Source organism: Leptosomus discolor, chromosome 3 (assembly GCF_034619465.1).
Source record: "Leptosomus discolor isolate bLepDis1 chromosome 3, bLepDis1.hap2, whole genome shotgun sequence".
Taxonomy (NCBI): domain Eukaryota; kingdom Metazoa; phylum Chordata; class Aves; order Leptosomiformes; family Leptosomidae; genus Leptosomus; species Leptosomus discolor.
The window spans coordinates 50,372,482-50,399,932 of record NC_141393.1 but is presented as its reverse complement, the minus strand read 5'-3'; the positions used below and the strand labels follow the sequence as shown (position 1 = coordinate 50,399,932).

Here is a 27,451-nt window from a genome sequence, read left to right as displayed (position 1 = left end):
CTAGTCTATTTCCTTTCAGCTACTTTTCTGTTTCCTGTCTCTTTACAGAGACTGGAGAATCGCCTCCCCGACGCCATAGCAGACGTGGGGGAGGGAACAACGTGCTGTCTGTCCCTTTCCTCTTCTCTGCTTCCAGGCTGTGCGGAAAATCAAAAGGCGTCTTTCACCACGGAGTCGCGGCAACTAGGAAACGCCGTCACCCTCGAAACTACCAACAGAGCGGCAGGGCGCAAAAGAACCAGAAACACCCCTACGGTCACAACTCTCGCGTTTCCAAGCTGTGGCCAGACTACTTCCTGTTGCTAGCCTCACCAGGAAACAGGACCGCTGGTCTTTGGAAATGTGCTTTGCTCACTAAGTCCCGACTTCTGCAAAGAGCTCTCCGTGGTTCTCACAAGCCCCATTTTTCTCTTTCTGCCTCAGGGAAAGAGTCAAACTTCAGGGTAAACTGAGAAATGAAACAGTCTGTAGAAACGCAGCATCTTGAAGGGAAGGATGTGATGGACGCTCCTTCGGGGGCTGCCCTTTCCCCTTCGCCCCCCCCCCTTAAGAACAAGCTTCCCCAGGGGGTGAACAAACACAGCTACTTTGGGGGGAAAGCCTGGCTGAGGGGGAAGCTTGTCAAACGACTGCAGCCAGGGGTGTGCCGAGGCACGAGCTGCCTGTCCCTCCGGCAGCGGCAGAGACGGGGAATGATGGTGCCCGCTCTGCACGTGAAGGACGCTCCCCGCGTGAAAGATACCAGGGGACCGGGTTGGTTGATGCAGCTTTCATTTTCCACTTTCCCAAGGACAGCTTCACCCCTCCCTGGCTTTGCAGGGCCAGCAGCACAGCACCCGAGTCCATCCTGATGCTGGCTGCTTCCTTGGAGAACTCACGATCAGCACGGTCTGGAGTGCCAGTGAACAGACCGAGGGCTCGACGTCTTCCTCCAAAGGTTTGAGCACTGCGACACAAAGAAATGGAGCTGAGATGAAGTCTCGTGTCTGCCGAGAGCCCCAGGCATCCCCTCCAGACCATGCCAGCCCCACTCGCCTCTTCCCCTGGCCAGGAGAGAGCCACTGCCCAGGAATGCCCCAAATGCCCCTCCGCTTCCCTGGAGCAAGGCAGGGCAGGGCAGCCCCCTGCCCTGGCTCTGTCCCCTGCCCCACCAGCCCCGGCCAACACGGCACTGCCCCTACTCACCGCTGCAGATCTCAGCCCGCTTCTCCTTGCTTTGGTCCCTCAGGTGCCGCGCGGCGAGCCCTAGGCACAGAGCGTCGTCAGACCTCCCGCTCCCCAGCGTGCTCCCAGCAGCACAGCAGCCCGCCCTGCTGCCTTGGCTGCACGCCCTCCTCCCCCTCATCAGGGCAGAGCCCAAGGAAGACCAGTGCCCGAGGCGGGTGGGACAGAGCAAGGCGGCCATGGAGCCCAGCTGCCCGGGCAGGGGTGGGAGAGGGAGGCCAAGCCCTGCACGGGGCAGCTGGGGCTCTGGCAGGCACAGGGCTGCCTCCTTGCTGCCAGTACAGCAGCAGGGACTGGGGCCAGGTTGCCAAAAGAGGCACTCGGAGGGGATCTGGCTCACCGATGAACCTCACTGCTGCCTCTCGCAAGGCAGCCTGAGCGTCCTGCAGGTACGGCAGGCTCCGATTCAAGTATTCTTCAGCCCTGCTCCTCTTCTGCACCAGCTAGAGGGAGCACAAGGGTATGGCCGTGTCACAGAGCCTCCCCAGTTGGCTGGACCAGCCCCTCCTCCCAGCACCTCCCTTTCTCCTTCCCCCCCCCAGGCCATTCCTGTCTCCCAGCCAGGAGCCCTGTGGGGCTGAGTTTGAGAGGTCCCAGCGGTACCGAGAGCCCTCCGTGCCACTGCGAGGCCCCCAAGGGCCAGAGTCTCCAGGCCCCGGGGCTCACACTCACCAAGCACTCTCCAATTCTCCATGTCTGCTCTGTTTGGGTAAGGTGCTTGAGCTGTTTCCACTTGAGGAGCTCTGCAGCGACGATGAGGGCTTCCCCAGAGACCTGCAGAGGAGCAGAAGTCAAGACACGGCACCACAGCCTGGGGAAGGAGACCTGGCATCGCCCCCCTCTTGCCTTTGCTCCTGGGGTGATCCTGCCCTTTCGGGAAGCTGGGACACGCCTTGGCCCAAACCAGCCTCTGGGGCTCCCTTGGGCACAGGCCTGGGGGACAGGGACGGAGGCTCAAAGCCTCAGCCTCCAACACCTCCAGGGACAGCCTGAAAAACCCGCAGGGATGCGCCTGTTCAGGTCTCAGTGGCCACGGGCTGCTGCTGAGCCCTGCTGGACCAGCTAGGGCACAGGTGTTGGAAATGTCCGTGCCAGTTTCTCTGCCCCTGCTCACACTGGGTCTGCAGGGACCCTTCCTAAGGGCTGCGCGGGAGGAGGGCTGAACGGAGGGAGCGTAGCTGGGAGGGGACCCCGCCTGCCCTTCCACCTCCGCAGCAAGAGGCACTGGGGGATGAGGAAGGCCGTGGTGGGACCCGTGCAGGGACGGACGGCAGCTCTGCCCTGTCCTCAGTGTCTTGGGCAGTGGGAGCCAGAGGCGACACGCATTCCCAGCATCTGCCTGCCAGCAGCTCTTGCCCCTGACGCTCGCCCGGGGGGTCAGCACGCCCTGCCAGCTTTGGAATCTCTGCCTTGGCCACGGTGTCAGCCTCGTCATGCAGGTGAAAGAACAATGGCAGCAGGCCCCTCTGCGCTTTCTTCTTCATCCTCCTCCGGTCGTCCCCCACCACAGTCTCCAGCACGTCTCTGAACAGGCTGATGGAGAGCTCTCTTGTCTGGCTGGACTCCTGGTAGGGAGAAGGACTTGAGGGGGACTTGAGAAAGAGCCACTCCCTGCTCACTGTGAGCATTAGCATGGCAGATGTGAGGGGAGGTGCTCCAGGGTCGAGCTGTGCACACAGGAGCTGTGGGAATCTCCGCTCCTGCCTGGCGGCACAGCTGGGGAGCCCTTGGGGCTCTTGGCCTACAGGTGCTTTGCACAGGGGCCAGGCTGGGCCCCAGCACAGGGGGCTCAGGTTGCCCGGAGGCATCCGCCTGCCTGGGGAAGCCAGGCTGGGCTGCAAAGCCCAGTAGCCATCCCACGAGAGCCCAGGGGAGCGAGGAGGGCAGAAGGCCCTGCCCGCAGGGCTGGGCTGAAGGGCAGCTGTCCTCCCACATCAGCCTTACCTCATTGAAGAGGGGCGGGAGCCTCTCTGCCAGCTGCAGAGCGATGGGGCTGGCCTCCTTCCTCTCCAGGTGACCCATCACATTCCGGAAGACCACCAGGACCTCCCTCTTGATATCTGCATCACCATCCTGGAGCACCTCCATGACGGGCGGCAGGAGAACCTGCATTTTTCTTGCCTGGATGAAAGGCAGTTTTCTTTTGGTGCAACGGTCAAAGACCACCCTGGCAAAAATGCTCTGGTCAGCGAGCCCCGGGTCCGGGTCCGGCTTCCCGGCAGGCGGTGGCACGGGAGTCTCTCCTGGCCGAGGCCACGCGATCGCCTTACCCCCTGCCCCAGCCCCCGCCTGACAACGTGGCTCCCCCCTTGACAACGCCCTGCTCACCATGTCAGGTCTGCCTGACAGCGCGATGAGGCTTCTGAGAAAGAGGGAGATCGTCGCCAGGCTTGGATGCCTCTGATGGCTCTCGAGGCGGGACGGGTCAGCAACGTCCTCCAACTGATACAAACACAGCAGTGAGATACTGGCAGAGCCTGCAGGGCTCGCTGAAGGCAATCAGGGCCTTTTCTGGGAACTCACAGCCAAGCGGGGGATGAAGGCGTCCTCTGCGGCTGACGGGACCAGGCTGCGTAATTCCGTGCCCTGGAGCTTGCTGAGGAGCTCCTTTAAGATATTCTCCAAAGTCCGAGGCACGGAGAACAGCATCTCCCAGGTGGCCACGTCAGTGCTGCAAGCCAGAGTGCTCTGTCAGCAGGGCTGCCTCAGCCACAGCAGCACGGCCGGGGTCAGCTCCGCAGGATGCAGACCTTGGCCCTCGGTCGGGATGCCCTGGGCAGCAGGAGAAGGCTGAGGTGGTGTTCCCCGCGGGGCTGGGAGGAGAGCGATGGCGAGGCTCTGGGCTGGCTCGGCCAGCTTTGGCTGCTGCGGGCCTGGCCGAGCCACCAGGGCTGGAAAGCGTGGGAAGGAGAGCCCTGCTCCTCGGGGGTGTCCTGCAGCATTCCTTGGGTCTGGCAGCCAGAAAGTCTCTGGGCGCCTCTCCCTGCAGGGAACAAGCCCTCCCATGGCTTTTGGGGCCCGTACCTGTCTTCTGGTGGAGAGAGCTTCAACAGGCTCACGACCACTTGCATGGGGTACCAGTCAGTCAGCAGGAGAAGTAAGGACTGCAGGCTCTGCCGGGCTGACTCCCTGTTGATGTGTTTGAGGTTTTTGTGGATGCACTTCATGAGCTGTGGAACCTAGAGAGGACACAGGAGAGGATGGTGCTGCCACTGGAGTGCAGCCATTTCCTCAGCTGCCCTCCCCATCCCTCTCTGCTGCCTTTCGAGACACCTGGGTTTGGAAGGGAGGGAGAGAGGAACAAGGCCTGGCAGGGCTCATGGGCAGGGCACCCAGCCACAGGCCACTTACATCCACCAGCCAGAAATCAGGGTCCCTCATGACCACATCCAGCATTTCTCTCGCTTCGTTCACGAAGATGCCCGAGTCTGCCAGCGCCTCGATGGCCACAAGGACGACGTCTGTCCTCTCAGAAGGGTGGAGGTATTTTCCAAACTCCTACGAAAGGAAGGGAGGGAGGCAAGGCACGCTGCCCCGAGTGCCCTGGTGGTGCTGCTTAGATGGGCAGTGCGAGCAGCCCTGGCGAGAGATGCCCGGCAGTGCTGGTGGCAGGGCTCACAGGAAAGCTGGCTGCAGGGCTGCCATCACTGCACAGGGGAGGATGAGGACGAGAAGCGAGCCCAACCCCCCACCCCCACCCCCGAGTGAGGGAGGAAGGTTGGGCTCCTGGGCACAATGTGCTGGCCCTACAGCGAGCCAGGGCTTGCTGGTGGCCACGAGAGCTGGAGCTGCTGCTGGGACACCAAAGTGCAGCCCTTGCATCATCCCTGCTCGGGGACAGCAGGAACACCAGGGACAGTGAGGCCATGCCAGCCCCGCTGACTCTGGATGCCTTTGCTCACGCCCGTCCCCTGCTGATGCCATGGACAAGAGGCCCAGCAAGGTGGGGAGCTTATTACCAGGTCTCTGGTGTCCCATGCACGCAGAAAGGAGATGGTCTTATCTTCCCAATGGAGCTTCGGTGCTTTAGCCTTTAGCATTGACCTGCCTAAATAGTGGGGGAAACACAGAAGAGGCAATAAGACACAGCAGCTTTGCCAGCAAGCTTACCAAACCGCCCCGAGATCTGATGGCAAGATGGCAGGAGAGAAGCGGTCAAGGAGCTTTCGGGAGAGCGTGGGGCATGGTTCTTGCTATGCTTGTGGCAGGGCTGGAGGCATCAGCCGTGGTGGTGCACAGAGTGAACAGCCGTTTACTAAGAGGGAAGATGTGGCTTTGGGACGTGGCACTCAATGGTAGCTTTGGCCGTGGGGACCACAAAACAGTGGGGTTCAGGATCCTGAAAGGAGGGAGGAAGGAAAGCAGCAGAGAACAGATCCTGGACTTCAGGAGAGCACTCAGCTTCTGCAGCAAAAGGACAGCTGGGATGCTACAGGAAGCAGCGGTAAGGGGTAAAGGCGGTCAGGAAGAGAAGCAGACCTGTCAGGAGATGTCTGTGTGTGGAGGGATGAAGCCCACCACAACGTCTCTTACTTTCTTGCTTCTGCATGAATATGTTGAGGTAGAAGAGAGCACTGGAAGCGGGACACCTTGTCTCTTCCTTGGAGAACTGGAACAGGGTGAGACGTCCGAGCAGCTGTCCCAGGATTTGAATGCGGATTTCTGGGTAGCAGACATTGTCGCACATCTCTGTTCCAAAGTAGAGCCAGGCCTGGGCAAGGGAGGCAGAACAGCAGAAGGCTGGAGGGCAGGCAGCTGGTGCCAAAGTCCCGAACCCAAGAGCATGCCCAGGGCTGGTCCCTGGCGAGTCAGGGCTTTGCAGGGCCACGCCAGCCGCGGCTCCCAAAGCAGCTAGCCGGGCAGCAGCCCCACACGGGGAGAGCTGCGGGCTGCTCTGCTGTGCTCTGGAGGGCGCCTGGCTCCTTACCTTCAGCGTGGAATTGTTGGCCAGAAAATTGCTCAGCACCTTAATCCTCCTCACAGTCCTCTCCCGCACAGCTTCTCTCTCGGAGGTGGTGAAAGGCAACAGCATCTGGGAGGAGAGAAGACGCTGGTGTGCCCTGGGAGCGGACGCCCGCTTCAGCAGAGGCTGCACTGCTCAACTCCTGGGCTGGACTCGCACCATCCATCAAGGCTTCCTCTGATCTTGAGCAAAGCCTGTAGCGGGGTTCGTGCCCTAGCGTGGCTCGCAGGCTTGGGACAAAACCCCCGGGCCAAGCCTGTGGCCAGGCAGGTAGCCAGATGCCAGCCTCTGCAGCCACTGTGCTCCGAAAGAGCTTGCTGGGCAGCCCCTGGTTACCCAAGGGAGGTGGGCACCCTCCCTGCAGTGTGCTCTCTCTGCATGGCACTGGTGTGGGGACCGTCCACTCAAAGAGTGGACAATCCCTTCCCTCCCTCCAGGGTGAGGAGCAGCCCCTGTGAAACCCACTCTTTGCACGTGCCAGACCTCAAAGATATTCTGCAGCTCCTCGCCGATTCTGGAGGCAGAAGAGTTGAGCACCAATGTGTTTAGCATCGTGTCCATGGCTTCCAGGGTCTGCAAGGAAGAGAAAGAGCTGAGGCAGCGATTCTGCTGTCCCTCTCACCTCCAGGAGACTGATCTGAACTCCCGGAGCCAAGGGAGGTCTCGCGGTGCCCCGGAGAGACCGGGGGGCAGACAGTCTGCTGCGTGCAGAGCAGCCAGCGGCACTGGACATGGGCAGGCCCACGTGAAGGAGACGAAGGGATGAGGGTGAGAAATCAAAGCCGAGACCCCGCCCTGCCTTGGATCCCTGGCCATATCGCAGCACGGGGGGGCCAGGGAGCCGCCCAGAGGGCCTGGGGGCTCCTGTAGCTCACCCAGCACTAACCCTGAAGTAGAGGCAAGTGTCCAGGCCCCGCATTTCCTCTCTTGGAGGAAGACACAAGACACTTTTGAAGCAGGCTTCTAGGAGGCTTTTCTTTTTGCCTTCCAGCACCGTCTCCACTGAACTGCAAAGAGAGAGAGGGAGGCCAGCTGCACACTGGCACTGGGAGCGGTACCTCAACTCCAGGTGCCGGTGGACACGGACCTCTGGGGTAGGGGTCCCCACAAGGGATGGGCAGGTACCTCAACTGAGCGATGGCATACATAGAGAACTGCCGCACCTCTGTGTGCAGCTGGTCCCTGGGCTCCTGTTCCAGCAGCACCTGCAGAGCACAACCGGGATGGGACCTGGCAGCTGCCAGCACCCAGTGCCACCTGACCCTCCCCCTTCTCAAGCGCTGTGCTCACAGGGTGCCAGTGCTGGGACATCCTGCCCCCTTGCCCAGAGCTGCCAAATGTCCCCTCACCTTGATTTTCTCTGCCAGCTCGTATCTGTGGCAGAAGATATCCAGGCCCTGTGACAAGCCGTGGTGCCTGGCAGTTCTGCACAGGATGCAGATGCAATTAAGAAATGCCATCTTCTGGCGCTCCTGCTGGCAGCCAGGGGACAGAGAGAAAACAGGGAGCGTGAGGAAGGAACACACGGCCGGTGGGACCAGAGCACTGGGGGTGCAGTGCCGTGTCAGCCAGCACACCCCCAGCAGCCCAGCAGCAGAGGCCCTGCCGGCAGGTGCCGGCACAGCCACCTTCAAAACAGCTGCCGTTACCTTTCCTGGGCTGCTGACAAAGGTCCGGATGAAGTCCATTCTTTCCTTTTCCTTTTTGTGCACAGGTAACCAGCTGATATCTGATAAAAACAGAGAGCAGGGAGGGCTGTAGAGAGGGTCCGGTGGCAGCAGAGAGCAGAGGAAGGAGCTCTGCCCTCCATCCAGCCCCGTGCTCGCTCCTCTGGCACAGTCTCCCCACGCGTGTCAGGGCTGGAGGGTGCCCAGCAGATGGGCTGCGATGCTGGAGCACAGCGCAGCGGGGAAAGGCCACAGTGCACCGGGCTGAGGAACTCGCTCGCAGACAGGAAAGGTCCCCGTCCCACAGCACGGCTGCCTCCTGCCAGCCCAGCGACCTCTCACTGCCTGTGCCCTGGAGCAGGAGCTGGGCCCCCTCTGCTGTCTCCCTCCCTGGGAGAGGCTGTGCTGGGGCCAGCTCCCAGTCCTGAGCAGCCCTGGCATTCAGGCGGCATCATGTCCCCAACCCACGGGTCCCCCGCTGCCAGCGTGCCGGGCAAACGTGATCCTGACATTGAGCAGGGCGTGCTCGCTGGCCCCAGCCCTGCCCAGACCAACAGGGCCCCTTGCTCACCAATCTCCAGTGGCTGGACCATGCACACCTTGTGGGGCTCCGGCAGAGAGCTGCTCTCCTGGGGAGCCCCATCCTCCTCCCAGGCCACGGTGGGGCAGCTGGGGGGTCTCTCCACCATCCTGTGGGATGGAGGAAAGGGGGAAGCTTTGGCAAAATGCCTCAGCGCCGCAGGCTGCCGGGGTTGGCAGGGAAAGACGTGGGCTGCGCCTGGGGGCTCGTCGCCAGCTCCACACTCCTGCCCTGTCCCGTCACTGTCCTGCCGGACACCACGGGCTGGGGGACGCTCCTGCGCTGCCTATAGGTAGTGCAGTGGGGTGTCACAAAGAGAGGTCACAAAGGGCCCCACTGTGACATGCTGCCTAGGCAGCGAGGGGCGGGGCCTCCCCTGGTGGGGCACAGGGCCAGCTCAGCCCTGGGCACCTGGGTGCTCTCGGGGTGACGCCAGGTTCCCCTTTGCCCTCATATCCCCTGGGGGCCTCCCTGTTGTGTGTCCCAGAGCCCCATGTTCAGGCCGTGGCGTGGCCCCAGGACATCCCTTTCCCTTCAGCCCCTGGAGGGGAAGCAACAGTGCCGCACATTGTCTTGTTCTGTGCTACCGGGAATCTCACAGTGTGCTTTACACGGCCAAGAGGTTTGCTTTTTCAGTAGCTGGTGCCTCTGGCTCTGGTGTCTCAGCACCAGAGAAGAAGGATCACATAAATATGGCAGAACAGAAGAGAGACAAGAAAGAACGTGCACCAAAATTTGCTGCGATACCAGTCCCTGGGTTTCCAGCATGGGGGTTTTGGAGAGGCTTGTATTTTTCCATTGCTGTAAATAGCTCTACTGAGAAAATAATTATTAAAGGCTTTCAGACATCTAGATTGGGTGGGGAGAGGGGGATTCAGCAGGGGGGAGACAGACGACAAAGCAACCCCATCAAGGTCACACTCCTCCCAGGGAAGAACTTGGGACTCTGACAGTTACATGAACTAAGCCCCTCAGTTCCAGAGAAGGCAGCTGCTTGCTGCCAGTTCGAGGCTGTGACGACGTTGCCACCTCTTGCTCGCCTTTCGAGTCTGTTTTGCCCGGCCCCAGCCAGTGGTGGATCCACCACCAGCACAAAGGCAGAAAGCCCCACCGCATCTGCGTCTGCATTTAGCCTGTACCCAGGGCTAAACTACAACAGTTGCCCTATTACCTGAGAAACCCTCACCGGGGTGGGACTCAGGGGAAAAAGGAGAGCAGACCGATGGGTGGAAGCGAAACAGATTTAGTGAAACACCCCCAATACCAACAGAGAACACAGAGTTATACTCACCCAAAGGAACACGCAGCCCTCACAATCAACAGGAGAACAGTTCTTGGGAGCAGGGAGAAGCCAGATGAGGAGCAGGAGGAACCCCAGCAGGAACCCCACAGGAGCTCCCCTTCCCCAGCAAACCTTCCCCCTTTATCATGACCATGACATTACAGGATGGGCTACACCTATAGCTAACTCAGGGCAGCTGCCCTGGCTGACCTGAGCCTGCCTAGCATGGCTGGGCTGGGATTCTATCCCAGCCAAACCAGGACACACTGTTAAATTGAAACCTTACAAGAGTAACAGCTGGACTACAAAAGTTTGCATCCCATGTGTGAGGGCTGGCATGTCAAGGGGAAACCTATCCAGCAGCACGTCTACTTTGGTCTGTGTTCTCTGCGTGCCCACTGCAAAACCTTGACTGAGCACTCCTCATGGCTCTGGTTTGATGCAATACCAACTCTCACGTCTCTTCACGTCCATGCAGCCAGGCACCCAGAGTTTAACAGAAGCATTGGAAGCGCACTGTGCCCTGGGGAGCCCTGCCAGAACACAGCTGGGAGCTCTCTTGTCCACCTCACCGCTACCACTTACCCCTCTCTGCCGGCAGCGAAGAGGCTGGCCCCTTGGTAGGATCTCGGACAGCTTCTGGCACCTCTGTGTTTTTCATCCACTTAACGAGGTTGTTGCTCACCAGCGTGTCCAACAAGCAGTTCACCTTGCACCTAACACCAGCAGGAAGCATGTGTGACAGCAGCTGTGTGGTAAACGCTGGCCCGATGACAGCTGCAAGCTTCAAAACAGTCTGCTTTGGCGGCTCTACCTGGTCCAGCTAAGCCAGCGCAATCTCTGTCAAAAAGAAGCAACACATCTCCCTGTTGCCTGTTCCTCACGCTGAGGCTGGGAAGTTTCTACACATGGAACGGGATAGACTTTGGCCTCCTCTCCTCGGGACTGCACCTGCTGGGCAATCGCAACCCAGGGTTTGCCAAAATGGCTCTGTTCCTGCTGGAATAGCAGGCCACAGAAAATGGGGAAAAGCGAGATGCTCAAACACTCCCCCACCTCGGGTGAGGAGGGCAGGATCCAGCAGGTACATGCATCCCATGACGCACCCTGCCAGACCTGGAGTAGGTTTTTGCCCAACAGTGCACACAGAGAACAAAGAAATTTCCCTACCTCAGAGGTAGACTCAGAGCTCCCCACAATGGTTCTCTTAACTTGGCCAGACGATACTATTCCTTTCTTTTGGTTTGCTGCCTTTTTTTTTTGGACACAACCACCTAATAGCAGGAATGCTATGGCAGGTTCATACAAACGGCTATGGCTAGAGAGCAGGGTCTCTCGTTGACAGATCCCCCATCCTGCTCCCTTGGCTACGGGGTGATTTCTGTGCCAATGCACAGGGAAAAAAAAAACAAAACAAAAAAACCACAAAACCAAAACCAAAAACGGATTTGGTTTGGATTAAGTGCCTTGAGACCAGCGATAGCTGGGCAACATAAAAAGAGAATAGCAAGGTGCATTCAAAGTTGAGTCAGAGGCAAGTCAAAGATTTTTCCCAGCAAAGGCTTTGTTTCTGTGAAAAATGGGAGCCATTTTAGTGTGGCACCAACAACCTTTTCTCTCCTACCTGCTGCTGGAAAGCAGCCAGCAGGCTCACAGCTGGTCCACACCCAGGAGGGGCAAATGGCTGCCCACAATCCCAGGCCTGTTTCTGGTTGCACCAGAGCCCTTCCCAGCAGAGCCCCCAAGCTGAGAGGGTGACTCTGCCACACTCAGATGCCCAGCCTCCCTCAAGCTGATGCCCCGGGAAGGGGCCCCAGCAGAGCCGCGAGCTGGCAGTGGCACTCGGCCCCTCACCTTTCCGGGTGGCACTGGTAAGCGGTCCTGCTGTACAGGTCTGGTTCCTCTGTACAACAACGCTTGCCTTGCCACTGACTGCGTCCTTGAGGAAAGGCTGACAAACTGGTAAGAAGGGAACAGCCTGCCTCCGCAGGCCCGAGAGATGGATGATCACCAAAGCAGCACAAAGTCAGCAAAAGCTGCGGTAACTGGGGGAAAAGCAAATGCAGCGGGGGGAGGTTGCGACCACCGACTCAACTGAAACCCGCTACTCGCTCTTGCCCACCCCTCTCTGAGCGTGTGCTGCCAATTACAAGAGTGATGTGACCTTAAACAGAGACAGGCAAAGCAAGAACCGATCAAACTCAGGGTGTCGCCTTGGGTGGGCTTTCTGTAAGCGTGTATCAAGACAAAGAGGCTGTGGCTCCTGTACCCAGCTAAGCTGGCTGTGTGGAGCACCACCGAGCCTCCAGCTTTGTGCAAACCTGCAAATAAAGAAATACCTCAACGCTGTGTGCGTCTTGGCTTTGCACAGCAGGTGAAAGATCCCACTTTTCGGGACAGCAGCGGCAGTATGCTGTTCTCCAGGCTCGCGTCTGGTCTGGTGACACGGACCCTCCATCGCTCCCAGTGCTGGAGCTGGAGGCTGCTGCGAGAGGTGAAGCCTGGGCTGCAGATGCTGGGCGGTGCAAGAAAGCACAAAGACAATTTGCAAAAAGTGACTCGCAGCCCGCAGGTTTCAAAATTCACCCGAGATGGGGCAAGTCCCACCTTACGCGGCCCAGGGCGGGTGCGCTGTGGCACAGGCACCCACCCTGGCAAAGACAGACCCAACAAAGGCCGGGGTTTTCCAGCAGTTAAAACCTGGTTACTTTGCTTCAGGCACTCACCTTGCCTTTTCGGTGCTTGCCCCCAGCCAGTCAGAACTGGCCACAGCTCAGACTTGAAGCGAAAAAGCCCCCCAGTGTTGCCCAAATCCAAAAGTTAATCGTGGTCACAGACTCTGAGGATCGGGGGTGCTGGATTGTTTTGTTCGAGTGTTCGGGGTGACTACTCTGTCTGTTTTGTGGATGCCTCTGCAGCAATTGCTGATCTCTGAATACAGTGTGTTTCCTGTTGAATGGAGCTTGTTAGGTACAAACGTGTTTACTGACAGTCCTTGCTGGCTGGCTTTGATTCTTCTGCATCAGTAACAAAGGAAATGCCTAAAAGGGAAAAACATCATGCAGCATTCAGTTCTTTTCTTCACAAGAATAACTAACTTCTGAAATGAATTTTAAAGCCAAGTCTGGCCTTTTGCATAATTGCTGTGAATACGGCTCAGAACAGAAGTTGTAGAAAATGCAGACTTTAAAACAATGAATTAATTTTTCAACTTTACTGCTGCTAAAATTTGTGCCTCCCACTACTCTATGTCTGTGGCATTTAGTGTTGTTGGTTTTTTTTAAACTTTTGGGTTTTTTTCTTAACCTTTGCATCGTGTCTGTCTCTATTCAAGTGATTCATGTGTACCGTTTCCTTTCCCTCTGGTCCCTTTGTGTTTGGTTTTTGCTGTCATCTTGATCAGTTTCTCTTCCTTTCTTTATGCTTAGATTAGTCCTCTCTTGTTCAGCCCCTTGTGCCTTTAACTACTCCTTCAGTCTTCTCTCCTTCCTTCCCTTGAGCAAAAATTATCTCTACTGCTGTAAATCAGATCTTTGCAGGGCTAAAACTTGTCTGTTTTCATAGGACAGTATCACCTTTTAAAAGAGTCGTTACATTCGCAGCACGTAAATAAATGCATTGCACGTACGCATCTGCATTCAAGGAACTTGATTGATCTTGTGAGTCCAGCACACAATATTGGGAAAAGCTAGCATTAAGCCTGCTCGTGCAGCCATGATTTGGGCCATTGCTTAAGTATGTTGCGGCAAGGTCTTGTACTACTGGACCACATACTCCCTTTCCTCACAGGCCTTAGGCAATTCGTAAAGGTGGATTTGCACGATCTGTTGTATTTCATTCTCTGCCAAGTGTTCAATCTCTGCGCTGACTATAAAAATTTAATTTTGTTAATGAGCTTTTCTTCCCAGCTCTGTATTCTGCAATTCCCTAAGAACATCCTTATCTCCTGCACTTAATAATCTCCTTCTGAACGGCCTGTTTGATGTGATACATGAATGCTGGGTGGAAGACAGAGATGGCTGTCAGTCCCACAGGAGAACAGTGCCATCCTAAACCACAGGGTCGCTTTGTTCTTCTGGCAGCCTTTATTCTTGCTGGCCTCTCCCAGTCCAACAACAGTTTCAGTCACTGCACAAACCCACTTCATTTTTGATAAGGCTCATCCACATATTTTCTTACACACTGCCCTGTCACTGGTCTTCCCAGTCTTGCAATGCTCCTGTTCCTTTCAGCTTCAGCCTGCCTCCTCCATGTTCGCCACATGCCCAGGTCTCTCTCTTCTGCTGCCTTCTCTGTTTCTGGTCCCTGTGCCTCACCAGCTGCTCTCCCCGCTGGGCAACTGAGAGGTGGGTAGCAGACCAGTGAAGGATGGCTAAGCTTCAGGATGACCCAGCAGCTGCTCACCACCAGGTGCCGCTGGCAGCATCAGCTCCCACAGGGCCCTCCAGGACTTGCGTGCCCAAGCCTTTCACCCTTTTCCCACAGCCCTGTGGCTCCAGTTTGGCCAAATACTGCCCTAAGCCAGAGAAGGCTTGAGCCATTGAGGGCTCCAAGCAGCTGAAATACTCCTCCTTTTCTCATTGCTAGGTCATAGGGAAATGATCTTCTGAATTTTACCTTCTTAGTGGAAACCCTTTCGCTCCTATCATCGCAATGGACCCTGGTAGAATTACCCTAGCTTGGCTTACATGCTAGTTAATCTTTGAGAAGCAGTGAACGTAGAGAAAGGGTATCTGCAGCAGAGATTTCACTTCTATTTTGCTCAGACAAAACTGTCAATAACTTATTTTTTGAACCTAAATTCATCTAGGCAGTAATAAATCTTCCAAGACAAGGTTGAAAATAGTAAATTGAAATTGTTTCCATTCAAGAGAATCATCAAGCATACTACTGATGAGGTGGATTATCAGTGCATACTGCACTGATAATAGCCCCATCAAACAAAACTTCTCGCTTGCTTTTTAAGCAGCAAAGCAACCTTCACTACTTTGAGTTAGAAGAATAACAACGTATTATGTCCTCCTATATCCAGTCAGGATGTAGACCTGTATTGGATTATGCAGGCTGACCAGTTTCAGTAGAAAGGCCAAGGAGAGAGCGGTGCTGGGGTCTGTTTGGAGATCTGACTGGCTCACAGAGATGAGCCTGGTCTGCATGTGATTGTGAGGCCCAAAGTCACACTGAGCTTGTCTTATGCCTGCTGTATTTCTGTGTCCTTCTCCACCCAGTATCTAAGTGGCCTCTGTAGTCTGCCTTTCTTCACTGGATCCCATACTTTCTGTTAGCGTGAAATTCACACAGAAATGCAATGCTTTTTGTTTTGTTTTTGATTTCTGGAACATTCACTGTGCATCCCGATATTCTATGAGATGAAATACAAGTATATGCCACAAATGCCTGCAGCATCTTCCTGGGCTGTGCTGCACAACTGCAAGCCGTCACTATTAAAGCGGAAAAAGGTAATGCAGTTGGCATCTAGTTAGTACTGGTCACAGCAAAACTGCAAACATTCACAGGTGCTGTGCTTACTCCAGTGTTCCGGGTGGACGGATGTCCAGAAAGAATAAGAATCTGCAACATATTTGACAAGAAAGTGGAACATTGCAATGCAAAACTCTTGGTGCACTTCATTTTAATAAACGTATTTCAAGCAAAACTAATCCCTCTTCCTTCTGTTATGACGGCAGCCTTCCTTCCTTATTCCTCCAGAACACATATGCAGGGGCCTTTTGTCTTTTCCTGTCACTTATTTGTATTTCAAATATTCATATTGTCTGAGCTGTTTCAAAAGAAAGTGCCTACAAGTTAAAAAAAAAAAAAAAAAAACCAGAGAAAATGCCCCTCTTAAAATGGCAATTTGAAACAATTTAAAAGGTCAGAGTACAGGATTCGTGAGAACTTAGCACTCTGCAATAAAAAGAAGTGATGCGTTCCTAGACTAAAACAACCTCAGGTTTTTAGAGATGAAAGTATTCTCATTCAAAGACCCCCTAGCCACACTCTGTGGCAGATGGGTAAGTACCATTAATTTTTACTTTTATTCTTACAATTCCAGCAAGTGCTTTCACTCCTTTCAGCTAAAATAACGTCGTCAATGTTGTCATCGGGAATATTTTATCCTTAGGTTAGAAACTGACAAATGTATTAGTCTTAACACAGGAGAGAAACATTTCTGACAGATAAAGGGAAAAGTGAAAGAGCTTCTAAGTAAACATGCCAGGGAATTGTAACATGACACTACTTTGCTGATTAAATGCCCAATTTTTTAATAGGCTTATATCCTCAGCAATGCTCAATAGACATTTAATTTTTTTTTCCTAAAAACTCATGTTTCAGCTACTACTGATGTAAAACCTAGGCCTGGTATGATAAACTTATATGCTGCAGCTAACAAGCCTGATCTGTGACTCAAAGACTTTTTCTCTAGAATTGAAGCACGGGTTCCTATTACTGAAGCTGGTTGGACTTACAGTGATGGGCACACTCTTTAAAAAGCTCTGTCTTTCCGGGAGCTAGACTGCCACACGCAGGTGAAGGTCTAAGCTTGCAGTCCTCATCTGCTGGTCGACTGTGCATACAGCTACCTTTTTGGGTGAGTATAGGCAACGGCAAGAATATGTCCTTTCTGTATCCATTCAGGTAATGCTTAGGGAAAACAGAATTCAAGTTGCATCTTGGAATCATTATTTTCATTCGTTCATTCCTCAGTTTGTTTCGATTATTTTAAATTCTTTAAGGATGACTAGTAATTTCTCTCAGGTGAGAGATTTTTAAGCAGTTACAGGAATCCCAGCCTCGAGAGATCTTTTCTTTAGGAGCTTTAAGGATTCTAAATTGATTTTGAAGATATTATCTGTAACATTTGCTGTATGACTGGAGTGGCACAGTTCCAGAACAGTAAATAGCAACAGGAAGGCAATCAAACATGCGAATGAGAGTAGCGTAAAGAAATCAGAAAAGGCTTAGTCTATTTTCATATCTCACAGCATCTTACACTTCTCTTGTATTTCACAGTTTCTTAGTCCAGTCATCATTGTAATTTCATTTTCAAATGAATCCTGAAAAATTGATTTTAGGCATTGCTTACGTGAAATTGTGGTTCAAAAATAGGTTATGACAGCACTGCAAGCCAAGTGAATTGTATGTCATTTGTCTAGAGAGCCAGTTTAGAGGGTGAGGTGATGCAAATAGGCTGGATGAGTCTTCTTAGTAAAATTAATTCAAAGAGTTTAAAATTGTGACGGAATAAGTGAGATACGGATCTTGCATCCTCTGTGGCTTCTGTAAAGTAATTAATACTTCTAATTACAAGTCCTAAAAGTTTACAGATGAATTTGTGGTGGCTTTCATGAATCGTTCCCATGCTGTAAATATCTTAATACGTATGCACATACAGAATTAATGTAATACTGAGTGCTGTGTTTTAAACACTGAGATGCTACTGTGACGTCCTAGTGAAGCCAAGAGGGGGGCAGAAGCTCCAGGTCTGACTTTTGAGGCCCATGCCTTGAGGACATTTGAATCTCAGATTTTATTCACCTTCTTATTTAAAAGGAAAATCAGGTGAGCTTGACAGTGAGGCCTGCAGCCTGCACACATTTGGCTATGTCAGAGTCTGAAGGCTTCCTTGGGGGAGAATGGGAGTGCTGGGAGCACCAGGCTCACAAGGCTTCTGCCAGGAAAAAGAAAAGCTTTAAAATTAGGCTTGAGCTCTACAGGAATCCCAACCCCAGAGGCTGCTCAAGACAAGGAGAAGGCTGAATGGATCCCTTTGTGAACCAGCATACTTTTTTTTTTCTTTTTTTTTTTAATCCTCTGCAACAACCTCCAGCCCTCCTCAGGAAAACTGGAACATCACCACACCCTCAGCTAGACAGATTTACCATCAGAAGGGCCTCTCTGTGGGGCTGGGCATGAATCCATCCCTGTGCTGCTACAGCAAGTCAGCCCAGACCCTTTCACTGTACCCGTGTGAAATACGCAGCCAAGTGACAAAGTCACGGCTTAGTTTTTCCGTCTGCAAGAGCGTTGGATTGCTCATTTTTTTTTGTCTTAAGGAAACATTAAAGAAAAGCAGAACTGTTTATTCTGGCATTCCACAGGTACAGTGAATAACCTTGAAATATTCTGGCCATTGGGCTTGAAACTTTGACTTGATTGTGATAAATACCAGCTTCACTTGCAATATGTATATTGTCATATAAATGGCACGGCACGTTTCTTTCATGCAACAGCACTCACCTGGTCCAGTGTCCTTGTTTGCTTTGGCTTTGGAAAGGCTCAGACTTTTTAAAATATTCCAGGGCCCCCTGAAGCACTGTTACACATGATGAGCATTTAAAAGGTGCTGATACCAAGACCTTGCCTTTGCAATATGCTCTCGCCTTTTGTTTCTCATATCAGAGTGAAGCATTCAGGGAGCTTTCCCATCTTCTATGTGACGGACACAGCCAAGGTTTTATGCCACTGTGGAAGAACAGATCCACTAAAGACAAAGGCTCTATGAAAGATTTTCTTTTAGAGAAAAAGAAAGGAGCAGGTAGAATTTCATACCACCACAAAAAAAAAGCAAAAGCTATGCAGTAAGGTAAGGTGGGGGCAGGTAGATCCCCAGTGGCAGGAACATGCCAGAACTGTGCCTAAAACTGTGGCTTGAGGGCAGGGGAGGAGGACACCTGGCAGGATTACGTGGGTAGCTGAGGGTGGAGAAGAAAGCAGAGAATTCAGACCTCCCCCTTTCTGACATTTTAAGATGATTTCCACTGCCTGTGCATCTGCATTGACTATCTTACTGTACTTCTTGAACCTGTGTTTTTAAACCCTTTTGTGCTTGGCAGTGTCCAGCCCTCAGGGAGTGGCATTTGTTGACTCAGTCTTCCCAGGCTTCACAGACTTGATTCATGTCCCCTAGCTAAGGGGACATTACTGAAATGACTCTCCTGCCTTACGGAGGAATGTGGTTTTATTAATGGTGACAAGCAAAGCGGTGGAAGGCAGGTAAATAGGTTCAGGGACACAGGCCAGTAAGAGACAGCTGTCCAGATTTTCCTGGGATACATATGCATATGCAGGCCAGCTACACCAGTATGTGTGCATACAATGGGGGGAAATGCTACCATGAGCCGTAACAAAACTGGATGGTCTGTTTGTATGTAGCCCAGTTTTAAGATAGGTGAGGCAGATAATGCCTATATAATTTGACCCACCTTTTTGTCAGTTGGAAAAGATGTGTTTTATTTAGGCACAATGTTTTAATTTCTGGAGCCAGAATGTCTGTGTATTTTCTGTATGATTTTCCCTTTTTCACCCAGTGCTGGAAAACAAAGAGAAGAAATTAAAATGACACAATATTTTTAGTGTCACAGATTAAAATTCCTCCGCTTTTGTATTAAAAAAAAAAAAGGTAACCGCCCCCCCCCCCCATGTAAATTCTAGTATACTCTGATTGCCAGAAAATAAAAACATTAAACCGTGGGAACTGTAAAGGCAAACTCACCCTATAGTTCTTCTCATAGGAACATAGAGATGGCTGCACTGCCCCAGACTAAAGTCCTTCTAAGCCAGGGTCCTGCCTTCAATCAGGTTTGCTAGAACAGTTACACTTCTACAATATTGTCTACAAAAATGTGAACTTTGGGCTCATACTTAAAAATACTAGTGCTCTTTCTAGCACAGCAGCTGAGCCCAGTGATAGCCTGTATATCAGTGGTCTTCACCTGTCTTTTTCCAGGCAGCCTTGCCATCCCTTTTTCATGTTTAACCTTCAGCTTCTACTTTGTTTCTACTGAATGCAAAACAGGTTTTCAAAAGACTGTTTTTATGTGTGTGTGCTAGACATGGTAAACGTACTCCTTGGCTACTGTGGAAGAAACGATAAAAGAAATCAGAGGTTGGTTCAAATGTGATTCAGGAGAGAAATTACCGTAACTGTGAAGGAGTCCTGGAAAGCCTAAAAGCTTCAAAAATTGAGCAACAGAAAACTTATGGAGGTAGAAACATAGCTCCTACCCTGGTCAGAAAAGGCTAATTCTCTCCTCAGCTCAGCAAGAGGCAGTCTGACCTGGCTGCGGGACAAAGCTCTGTGTCTTAAGAGCTGGGGAGCTTTGCACATAGCTGCAAGCAAAGTTCAATCTAACACAATTGCTGGGTACAGATGCTGCAACACCGTTCACCTGGCTGAACTCAGAGCTACACAGCTGTAGTCAGAGACCTCACACTGTTAACGAGTAACAGACTGCAGTAAAGCAAGAAATTGTAAGAGTGCCTCAGATGGGCTGCTTGGCAAATGCTGATCTGCTGATCGAAGAAGTTCCCTTGGAATCGCTTCCATTTCGTTGTTGCAGTTTTAATGTTTGGGGGTTTTTTGTTTGTTTATTTAAAAAAATGGAAGTCGATTGAATAGCAGGCAAATCTATGCTAAAAATCAAGGCAAAAGACGACAAATTATTCTGACTGATCCAAAATTATCTTTAAATTAAATTACATCAGATATTTAAAAAGGCATGTGTACATTTTAAAACAGAATGCTTTCTGTGATTTCAAACGAAATTTAGAATTGTGTTCTGAGTTGGAATGAAAACTAGTATTAAACCAGCATGAGTTCTTAAACAATAAAAATTAAATTCTTGCAGGGCTTTAAATATAGCCATTTAGTTGAAGTAAGAAGATTTATATTCTACCTCGTACATCAAACTTGGCAATACAGAAACAAAACACTGCGTCCTTAGTGGTTATGGATTAGCACCGTCAGAAGCCACATAGAAAGTTCTGGTTTTATCACTCAAACTGGGCCTTGGCAGGAAAGGTTTTTTCTGTAAGACCAGCAGTATTCTCATGTAAAAGGACAAAAATCGTTTTAGAAGAGAAAAATGTTGCTTATAAACAATTTTTTCCTGGTTCTCACCAAAAGTTTGGCTCAATAATGAGTGACTTGTGCTAACTTTCTTTTCAGAACCCGTTGAATGAATCAGCTGGAGCGCAGAGAAGACTCTCAGGACTATTTAGGAATTTAAACCAACTGTTGAGAAGGCAGAAGCCTTCTAACATGTAACACTTACTTAAGCTTCTGAACAGGGCCATGGCCTGACATTTGCAATTAATTCCTTCAACACAGTTGGGATCCCCACATGAGATGCGTGGTAAAGTGCAGGGTTTCCACATGCGCAGTTAGAGGATTGTGTGGTCAACGTTGGCAAATTCTGCGGTGGGGAACTCTTGTGTTACTATGGGTGCGTTTGCACAGCCATACAGTTCTCTGGTGGCTTTCAGAATCCTAGTTTTTGCCAGCTTAATGTGTATTTATTTGGTCACTGCTGTTCATTACAAAGTTGCAGAGAATTTGAGGAACTGTAAACCTCCCAAATTAAATTACTCTTCTGTTACACAGCTGAAGTCCTGTGTTGTGGGAATGTTTTCAGTGACAAATGCTGGATTTCAAGCAGATAGGGCAAACAAAGGAGACAAGAATTAGAGGCCATAGTTGTCCTACACCTCCTAATGAACCATGCTGTCCTTTGAAAGTTCCTGCTTGCCCCGGGTTTATCATCTTTTCAAACGAGGGGAAAGCGTCAGTTCAACGCAACGCACAACAGAACTATAGCTGCTACTTGCTGCTGCTACTCTTCCTGGGCACCTTTACCTTGCCTGGTCGGTGACATGCTTGAAAAGGTCAACAAGAACAGGAGGTAGAATGCATATAATAGAACGCTCAGCAGCAAGTTCAGAATCCATAGCCTGTTTGCTGCTTGATTAGTCTTGAATGAATTAAATTCAAATGACCCTTGAGTTTTTGACATTGTAGGGTTTTTTTCTATTAGATTCGGTCCGCTTCTCTTTCCGGTGGTCACAGGTGGTATAGTCATCTTCAGCTGTCCCAAATAACTCTGTCCAAGACATCAGGGGATCACAAACCGTTGTGTTTAGCAGAAACGTGCTCAGAGTTACTGACTCCAGCAGCACCTTAAGAAATCACTACAGGATGAAGATGAAAAGATAACATTAGGCACCGAAGTTATAAGGCTACAGGCATTATTCCCTTGCCGTGTACATGTAGATAGCTCTACGAGGTATCATTGCCCACCATCACCTAAACTTCAGCTGAAGCTAATGGTGATCTAGTGAAAACTGTAGGGAAGGAAGGAACTGAGACATTCAGGAACAATGCAGCTGATGCATATACCATAGGTATACGGTAAAAATGATTGTAATGACACATTCCTAGGGAATTGATAGTGCAATCTCTTTATATAAAAGTCAGAGTGAGGAATAAACCATGAAATACTGAGAAACAGGTAAATGAGATTAACATTATGGTTTAATGAAATTGTTGGTAAAAAATTTTGAGCAAGTCCTGATACAAACATGTAAGGAAACATTGTCCTGGCAACGAGGATGCTCACTTTGTCCATAAGACACTGCCACAGATGTCAGCCAGTCCAGAGTGTGAGGAGATCATCCAACTCTGAGAAGAAAAAAAAAAAAATTTTCAAAAGAGATTAGAAACTGAGAATTTGTGCAGAAAACTGGTTGTATGCTTCAGGGGAAGAAGGTTCTTGCACCAAAAGTGAAATGACTGAAGAATAAAGTAATTGAGAGCTGATGATGTTTCAGTGAAAGAAATGTGTGGCTGCAGAAAACATGATACGAACTAGAGTAGGTACAGAAGAAGAGAAATTTTGCCCATCCTTTTCTCTTATACACGTATCACGTACGTACACAACACATGGATTTCCCTGTTCTTTGTGACTAAGACTCACGACACACGAGACCCTGGGCCTCCCACGTGAAATTTAGTAAAAATGGTGATGGTTTAGGAAACCTGAAGGAAACAGTTAAGTGGAATTTAAACCCGTAGTTCTTTATGCTCTAGTTCACCTCTGCTTTCCTGTTAGGGAAATGTTCAATGGACAAAATGCTGTGAATGCATAAATGGGCCTGGTTGTGGCTCTTGCCTTCCAGACTTCACACAAAACTGCTCAAGCCAGTTTTGGCTCTTTTTCAGACCTAAGCTGCTTCTGCCTTTCATAATTAATTCCAGCTTGGAAAATTTCTAACAGAAGGACACCTGAGACGGTTAGTAGGGTAATATGATCTTAAAGATCAACATGTAGTCTGAAATTATTACAAAGTCAAAAATTGTTCAGATAGCTGCATATACTGAGGAAATGTAAGCATTCAGAAGTTTTCACGGATAGATTGCAGAATTGAAAGAAAACTCCTATCTTATACTAAATAAAGCAATAATGAAGTATGGAACATGGAAAAATTTGGGAGGCTCCTGAAATCCTTTGATATACTGGAATTCATATATAGGGCAAGGTAATATTTCAAGAACATCACATTTCCACCTGATCCTACCATTATGAATGGAACATATGACAATACAAACTATTAATCATTTTAGTCAATGTGGTCGAAAAGTCTGTTATCTATGCAGTTCTGCCAAGGATTTAGTGTGGAATATATATTCAGTGAGCAATACAGAATTTTACAGAATTCATACAAAATGATCTATATGAATCTACCAGCTCCTGTCTCAGATATAACAGAATTACCAGCATTTAAGTTTGTGATGTTCCCAGCCTGATTTTTTTTTTTATTCCTCTGAGTGGCTTGCACAGAGAAAGGTTCCTAATGTCATACCTATTTACATATAATTGAGAAAGTCAAAACAGTGGCATTTTTATCAGTTCCAAGTTGCTGCAGAAACTAATTCAAATGAGTACAAAATGCTTCTTTTTTTTTTTTCTGCATTTGCTTTAATGTTTCGTTCCAATACTTTAATGAGATGATGCCAGCTTACTACGCATGGAATTCTGAAGTTCACAGGGCCAGGTAGAAAGAGGTCAACCATTCTTTACTACAGTGCAAGTGTATTGACCCAGATATCTCTGAAAAATGAATCAGAGACCTACTCACGCTTACCATCTATGCAAAAGAAAGTAATGTTTTACAACAAAGGAAAAACAATTTTGACCCTCTTGAAATCAGTGGGACTTCTTTCAACAGAAGAATTTTACCGCTCATTAATCACCAAGGGGTGGCAGGGCAGCAACATGAGGAAGAGCTGGATAGAAAGTTACAGAAAAGGGAGAACTACAAGTCACTGACAACCCACTTCTATAATGCCAGGACACGGCCAGAGATGTATTTACTTCTGTGAGGCCAATGATCCCAGTTAACACCTCTGAAAAAGGCAGAGATCTCCAGAACATGTGTGGTGACAATGATCTTCCCAGCCATACACTCTGCAGCCAGCATACTCCCACTGCTGTCACAGTTACCTTCTCAGTGCCATGAGCATCCTACTGTGAGCATACCCTGGTACCACCTCAGTGGGCAGAAAGCCAATTGCTGTGTTGGAGAGAATAGAGTATCTCCACAGATCAGTGGAAAGAGATGTTTTAGGAATGATTGCAAAGATAACATGTTCAAATGTCTCCTCCACTCTCTCTACCTGCCTGACTATGTGTAAGATTTCCCACAGATAAATGCCTGTAACGAAATCCCAGTGCTACTCAAGACAGAGAGAATCTTCCCAAATTCATCAAGGAGACATTTTCAGCTTTATTTCTACTGGCTGTCAGCAGAAAATAATTTCTGTCTGAGTTTCACAAGTTTAAAAATTACTTCTTACTAGAAACACAAATGAAAAAACGTGAGAGAAAGGTGAGTTCATGTTCTCTTTACAGTATAAAAAAATTCCCTGTGGTTATTTTTAGGCTAGTACTTTTAGTGAAAAAAATCATTTGGAAATACTCGTGGCTTAGACAAAAGTATACGTAAAATATGTATAAAAGAAGATTTAGCTGGAAAAGTAAGAAGTTGTTTGTATTTGCATCATTGCTATCTGAATGATAATGACAGATTAGTAGATTTAGTGCCTCCCTTGTGAATTTCCATCATAATGGAAAAGTGGAGAGTAGATTTGCTCAAGATGAAATGACACCTGGGAAGATGGATGAACTGTTACAAGCAAAAAGAGGTGTGAAATAAAGCCAAAGCCACCAGATTTGGAAAAATTCAGAACTAGGCACATGCTTGATTTTGTAGTTTATTGTGAGGAAAACTTATTTCTCTAAGCTGGGAAACTAATTTTGTGAAGTGAAATGACAACCTCAGCCCCTGCTCTCGCAGGTGTGGGCCAAAGCAGCCAGCTTCAGATCCTACCAACAGGCTTGATCACATGCTGTGACAGGCAGCAAAAGCCATGTGGAAAGGAAAAATCCTGGTTTACCCATATGCATTTTATACTGCTACTTCCATATAGACGTTAAAGAAAATAATGTTAATTATTAATATAATTAGCAAAGATAATCTCTTTTCAAAAATTTTATGCAAACCGGATATTGGTTTGGGTCACATCAGATAGTATTTCACTGTTAGTTGGTGCTGCTTATGTACACACATATATATCTGCTTAAGTACACTTTGGGGACATAGGGAGGAAGCAGGCAGGTTTTTTAAACAACAGGAGAGCTTTACAGCTCTTGTTTTATTCCAGTTGGTGCTGGGTTTGAAGAAGCTATTAACTAGCTGTCATATTAGAAACAGTCTCTTTTGATTTAGTGAGACAGGCCTAGATCATTAATTTATTAAAAAGTGTTGAGGCTCATGCTTGTCTCCAGCATTAATTAATTAAACTAAAGTCAATTGTTCATCCTTAGAAAGCTGGAGATGCACAAATGGGAATGGCAGGCAGTACATGGGTTGGATGCCTGATAAAATCATCACAGCAAGACCACTTTGACAGCCTACAGCTCTTTTAAAAACAGTGACCTCAATAAAGAAATGGAGCTTGCCTGTGGGCAGGTGATCACTCTGGATGCAGCAGTTAAGTCAAGAAGTAGATCTTGGGAGCAGGAGGCTTTAAGAGCAGCACAGCCACCTGCAGGACTGATATATGGAACACTTTACAGACAGGTTCATTTGTTTTTTCAAGTTCTTATACACACCACTTTTGATGACAGTGATAATATATAGAATACTATAGCCTAGGGATTGCAGGAGAAACATTCTCAAGTGGGGAAAGTTCACCTTTATCCCATATTGGTTTTTTCCTCTTTCTCTAAGAAGTGTTGGTTGACGTAAGCATCACCCTTGGACAACCTTAAGCAGACCTGGTATGTTTAAGCACTTGGACTAAAGAGAGTCTCACTCTTTCTTTCATGTACCTTAGCATGTAAGAAGAGCTATCCCGTTTTGTTCAGGTCTCTCAAAGCCCAGGAAGTCGCATTCTTACCATCTGCATCTGGCGAAGACCAGGATGCAGAACAGTAACTGGCTTAAAGTCATGCAGCAAACCACTGCAGATGTTAGAGAAAGGACAGTGCTCACCAGATGTCAGGCAACATCTCTGTCTGGCCAAGCACAGTGCCTCCAAGATCCACAAAAACCTGCTGGATTCTAGCCCAGGTGCAGCTGCCTTTAGGTCTGAAATGATGGAAAGTGATTTGAATGTTTCATGGACAGGATGCTTGGCATTATTAGAAGCAACATATCAGGGAAACTGGCTGTGGAGAGAATGGATTGGAGAATGAAATGAGTACATCTAACATAAAATGCTGCTTCTTTCTAATATAAATTAGAAAGAGCTTTGGCCAGCCTAGATCAAAATAATTTTGTGGCCCAGAGGTCCATGTTAATTAGTAGTGTGTGGAAAATCCTGGCACCAGTGGTCAGTGTTCAAAAAGGAGACAGAGGAGTCCTGTAAAATAAACTTTATTCAAATAAAGGGAGAGTCCACTGGGCATATCGTGTGGGGTCTCTCAAAGTTGCTGGGGTTGCAGCCCCCTTTTTATCCTAATTTCCCGGCCGCATAGGACCCCCTCCCGTTCCCCATTGGCTAAGGTACTAGGAAGGCACAGGCTTCCCGATCCGCCTACTACATATACTACATTTTTACCTCTTAACGTGTACCTCCCTTTGCATCATGCATCGTATGTTTCATTATCATGTCATTATGCATCTCCTGGGCGGAGAAGTTAATATTAATATAAGTCTATTAAGCCTGAGCACTGTTTCCTAAAGTTGAAAAGTTCAAACTTCCCTTGAAATTTTTGGGGATTTTTTTTTTTTTTTTAATGATTTTTCTCTTGCAAGTTGTCTTATCTAACAGAGCTTTGTAGTCTGGTGAGTCTCTCCTGATTGTCTCTTGCAAGTTGTCTTATCTAACAGTAGCTGGTCTGGTCCTTGGTTTCAGTTGAGATTCACTAATTGCTGAGATATATGGCACCTTTTGTTTTATGAGGCCTGCTGATTACTTAATAAACACATGGCTCCTCTGGATAAACAGTGCCATATACTTGCGAAAACACTCTCCTCCTTATCTATTCATTGTTTAGGTCTGTGGTATCTTGTACCAGCCTGGGTAAATGATACTATATTTTTGTAAAGACACTCTCATAATCCTATCAATCCCTCCTCTTCTTATCTCAATATCTGTCTTTACAAAGGTTGTCTATCATTAGTTTGATCTGTTCCTCCTGACTTATTTTCCAGGTTGGGATAGTTTGCAGGGACATCATTTTTGTCTGCTTTTAGCTGTCTCAGGATCTTTGGGAATGGTTACTTCTTGCATTCCTCTGACCACATGTCAGATAAATTGTATGAAGCAAGGTATGATGCATGCCAAAAACACTAGGCTCGCTATTACACACACAAAGAAAAATAATGCTTGTTTGATCCAGGGTCCACCAGGTAACCATGAAAACTTATCCCATTCCCATCCTTTCCAG

At 49.3% G+C, this 27,451-nt stretch overlaps 2 protein-coding genes and 1 long non-coding RNA gene across 3 annotated transcripts; all 3 read right to left on the bottom strand.

Annotated features, from left to right (window-relative positions):
* Nucleotides 1-754: 754 nt before the first annotated feature.
* Nucleotides 755-9,550, bottom strand: LOC147415844 (uncharacterized). Its single transcript, XM_086463003.1, has 18 exons — nucleotides 9,392-9,550; nucleotides 8,426-8,720; nucleotides 7,837-7,916; nucleotides 7,537-7,662; nucleotides 7,313-7,392; nucleotides 7,074-7,194; nucleotides 6,671-6,760; nucleotides 6,152-6,256; nucleotides 4,576-4,722; nucleotides 4,111-4,403; nucleotides 3,748-3,895; nucleotides 3,553-3,666; nucleotides 3,169-3,345; nucleotides 2,564-2,789; nucleotides 1,897-2,177; nucleotides 1,565-1,667; nucleotides 1,186-1,245; nucleotides 755-946 (listed from the first exon to the last, which is right to left on the bottom strand). Exons 1-18 carry the CDS (start codon nucleotides 9,548-9,550, stop codon nucleotides 798-800), a joined length of 2,754 nt encoding a protein of 917 aa, XP_086319129.1. The 3' UTR covers nucleotides 755-797.
* A 754-nt stretch (nucleotides 9,551-10,304) lies between these two features.
* LOC147415843 (uncharacterized) lies at nucleotides 10,305-12,482 on the bottom strand. Its single transcript, XR_015183433.1, has 3 exons — nucleotides 12,443-12,482; nucleotides 12,056-12,231; nucleotides 10,305-10,556 (listed from the first exon to the last, which is right to left on the bottom strand). It is a non-coding gene; the product is annotated as an uncharacterized LOC147415843 (long non-coding RNA).
* Nucleotides 12,483-15,078: 2,596 nt separating this feature from the next.
* LOC104348744 (ETS-related transcription factor Elf-5-like) lies at nucleotides 15,079-25,965 on the bottom strand. The gene is given in 4 exon segments (XM_086463002.1): nucleotides 15,079-15,287; nucleotides 17,958-18,033; nucleotides 21,495-21,674; nucleotides 25,957-25,965. Coding segments are annotated over 4 exon segments (474 nt in total).
* Between the last annotated feature and the right edge of the window lie 1,486 nt (nucleotides 25,966-27,451).